The sequence below is a fragment of the Rhopilema esculentum genome, unplaced genomic scaffold (genome assembly GCF_057945365.1).
Source record: "Rhopilema esculentum isolate cy_ngs unplaced genomic scaffold, ASM5794536v1 HiC_scaffold_37, whole genome shotgun sequence".
NCBI lineage: Eukaryota > Metazoa > Cnidaria > Scyphozoa > Rhizostomeae > Rhizostomatidae > Rhopilema > Rhopilema esculentum.
The window spans coordinates 1,852,745-1,856,260 of NW_028300848.1; the positions used below are offsets into that span (position 1 = coordinate 1,852,745).

At 38.5% G+C, this 3,516-nt stretch overlaps 1 protein-coding gene across 1 annotated transcript; it reads left to right on the forward strand.

Moving 5' to 3' along the window:
- Positions 1-593: 593 nt before the first annotated feature.
- Positions 594-2,276, forward strand: LOC148957156 (uncharacterized). Its single transcript, XM_089115886.1, has one exon. It carries the CDS (start codon positions 594-596, stop codon positions 2,274-2,276), a length of 1,683 nt encoding a protein of 560 aa, XP_088972012.1.
- The last annotated feature ends 1,240 nt before the right edge of the window (positions 2,277-3,516 follow it).

Here is a 3,516-nt window from a genome sequence, read left to right on the forward strand (position 1 = left end):
CTCGGAAAGTTTGATTCCTTGCATGACCAGATAATATTTGATCTTTATCGGATTTCTGAAGCAACTACACTTCACAAGCCCCAAAATTGGTCAAAAGTTAAGAACAAATTAAGAATAAGCTAAGACTAAGCTACTATAAAATGCAAATTTAAGCAACGTTTCATCTCAATAACGAATATTTCTGCCACGTGTGAGTGCTTTTTCGGTAAATTTTCATACTTGTAGGCAAAGGAAAGTTATCTCAGTCACTTTATTTGCAAATGAGGGCTGAACCATGAACCATGAACCATGGAGCGAAAAAGCAAGCAATTGCACTGCACACCCTATTGAAGCTCACACCTTTGATTGAAATCAAGAAATTTCTAAAGAAAAGTAGAGGGCTTTGAAAGCCGAACAATAAATGCCAATTGACTGTATTGTCTTGGCGATAAATGAACATGATATGTTTCCTTTTCAAGGTAAATGAACACTACTAGATGATTTGGAAAGATAATCCAGCTCACATGGAGCAAGCTTAGAGACAGCGCCGCACTCCGTCGACACATGACCGGAACTGTTTCAGAGCTAGGTGCGAGAGATTCAAAATAAACAAAATGAGAACTGAAAGCTTCGTGTTACTGTTATTCGTAATTGGAATTTCAGGAGTTGTCTGCTCCACGCTTCATTTAAACAAGACAAATTTCGAAAGGGATGAGGTCAGTGGTATTGACAGTATTGATATTGGGGCTTTTCTCAATGATACTGCTGGTGATATGTTAAAACTGTTGCTGGGAAAGTATCCGAAATTCATGGAGATTACAGCAAAAGTCGTCAACGCAACGACTTTCAATAATACTGAAAGTCTTGATGAAGAATACTTGTGCAGGCTGATCATTTCCCAGTTGATTGCGACTGAGGATTCATGCAGGAAGATTGCCGCACCACCTAAGTGGTGTGAAGACACTGCCTTGAACGTAACAGCGAAATCAATCAACGGATCTTCGCTTCAACAGTTGTGTAGCAATGTTAGCACCAATGCAACGACATCGACGACTTCCAGATCATTAACAACAACAGCAACCACAACAACACTATCAACAACAAAAACAGCAATAACAACTAAAATTACACCAACATTGATAAACATTACAGATTTTACCGGCATACCACCAATTCCTCCTATACCACCAATTCCAACAGAACCTGCGCCCCAACCTTTAGTTAAGGACTTAATAGAAACGGGCCCTGATGTCGTAAGCACATACTTTTTTGCTGCAATACAAGTGATTGCCAGGACCACGGTTAATATTTTCGAAAAGCAGAAAGTTAATGCAGTGAAAACAAACGGCACTACAACAAACAACTTGACAACTATTGTCTATACAGTGTCACGCGTTGGGGCTGATAATAGAAAATATTCCATTCTGTCGGATTTCGGAAACAGTTTAAGTCTTGTTGGCATCATCCTTCTCCTGCTAGAATATGGTCTATGTAAGCAGAGGCTGTCTCTTTTTGAAAAAAATATTGTATCTCTGTGTTGCACACTATTTTTGTCTCATGGACTACAGTTACTGCTGACACATCTTAATGACGTCAGATACTTCTGTAAAGCAGGCGGAGTTTTTCTTCATTGGGCTCTGATGGCTAGTTTTATGTGGATGTTAATTATTTCCTATGACATTTTCAAAACTTTCAGAGGAATGCATCATGTTGGCAGCGACAGAAGCAGTAGACGGTTTAAAAAATACGTCATTTTCGTCGCTACGACTGCTACAACTATTGTTTTGCTTTGTGTCTTCCTAGGGATACCAAAAGAAGACTTTTCAGGCTACGGTTACCAGGGGAAGTGCTTTGTTGCAAAATTCTGGGCCAACCTATTCGCTTTTATTGTCCCTGTCGCTCTTGTATTATTGACAAACACCATGCTTATGATTTCAACACTTGTAAAACTTCGTTCACTGCAGAAGAAGAGCAAAAAGATGTTCACGACTGACAACAGCAAGAATGTTTCTTCAAGAAGAAAGGTTGTCATCAGCGTTCTTATGCTCAAGCTATCCATCCTGTTTGGTTTGGGCTGGCTTTTCGGATTTATAGCCAACGCAATCAGTTCAAATGTACTGATGTTCTTGTTCGTCGCAATTGTTTCACTGCAAGGTTTCTTAGTTTTTCTTTGTTTCGGTTGCCATAAAGAACTTTATGGTAAATTTTGTCAACAACGGCCGCCATATGAGGTCCATTTTCAATCAACAACGATATCACAACAAGGAATTGTAACTGAAACATCAATGACAAACTGACTCTTTTGCACTATCAGCAACCAGAATGCATACGGACCTTGCACGTCTTTTTGTTTAAAGTTCACTTGCATTACTATCCAACTTAGCTGCAAATAAAAGGACTTTTCTTACTACACTTATTTTTACTGTTTAAATGAGATTTTGCTTCTCAGTGGACTTTTTGTCTTTTTTTAGGGGATAGAAATCTTTTTTTTCTGTGTTATTGCTATCTTTGCTCGTTTACTTACTTTTGAAGATCTATAATTATTTGAGAATAAAGCTCTAAAACTCTCCCTGGGTACCCTTCGTGGGGCAAATCCCTATTTGCGCCAATACGCCATCCCAAGGCCGCCGAAAGTCAAGCCAATGTTCGGGCTCCTTGTTACCCCTTCAAACTCCAAATTTTCAATTGTTCTGTGCGATCAAGAATTGACAATTTGAGCCCTGGGTGCCAATGCCTCGGTGAAAGAGACTGTCGAACATTGGTCTGGCGTAGGAGGAGAGCGGAAGAAAGAGGCTCTGGACAAAACATGACATAACATCGGTTTGGAGTAAAAATTCACATAACCTTTGATTGATCATCTATACTGAATCACTTCATCAAAATTTCAGATCTACAAACCCAACCGACCTCTTTGTCTTGTCTTACGTCAGACTTTAACCGAGGCTCTGGCAAGAGGGAAACTGGTTTATAGCTTTTGCGAGGTCGTGGAGAGTAAAATCAAGGTCAGCCGGGAAAAATGATACAAAAGGGAATTTTCTACCACTCAGTGCAGAATTTTCTCATATAAATTACTCAAAAGTGCCCAAAATCAACAATGGGGAAGAAGTTTTATTGAGACTTATATGATAGAAGAGGCCACATTCGATAATTCAATACTTGTCGCGCAACTAAGGGTATCTGTTCAGAAAAGAAAAAATCTGCTTTTCTTTCAAAATTGGAAATTTACGCATGCAAAATCTCTCTTATTCTAGAACTGAAAAATAAATAAGAGGGCTAGTAAAAGAAAGTGGTCAGCTTTTTCTAATTTTCCTAAAAAACATAGGCGGGAATTTTATAATCGACAGGAAGTTTTTCAATGCCCAAATACAAAATTCGTTCACCCACCACAAGCGATGGACATTTATCAATATTTGAGGGACATAAAGAGAATAAACAATCCAATTCTGATGATTGGTATAAATGAACGACTCACTTTCTTGAAACTGGTATAAATAAGGATATTGATTTCTCCATAATTGTTAAAAACTTTAAAACTAC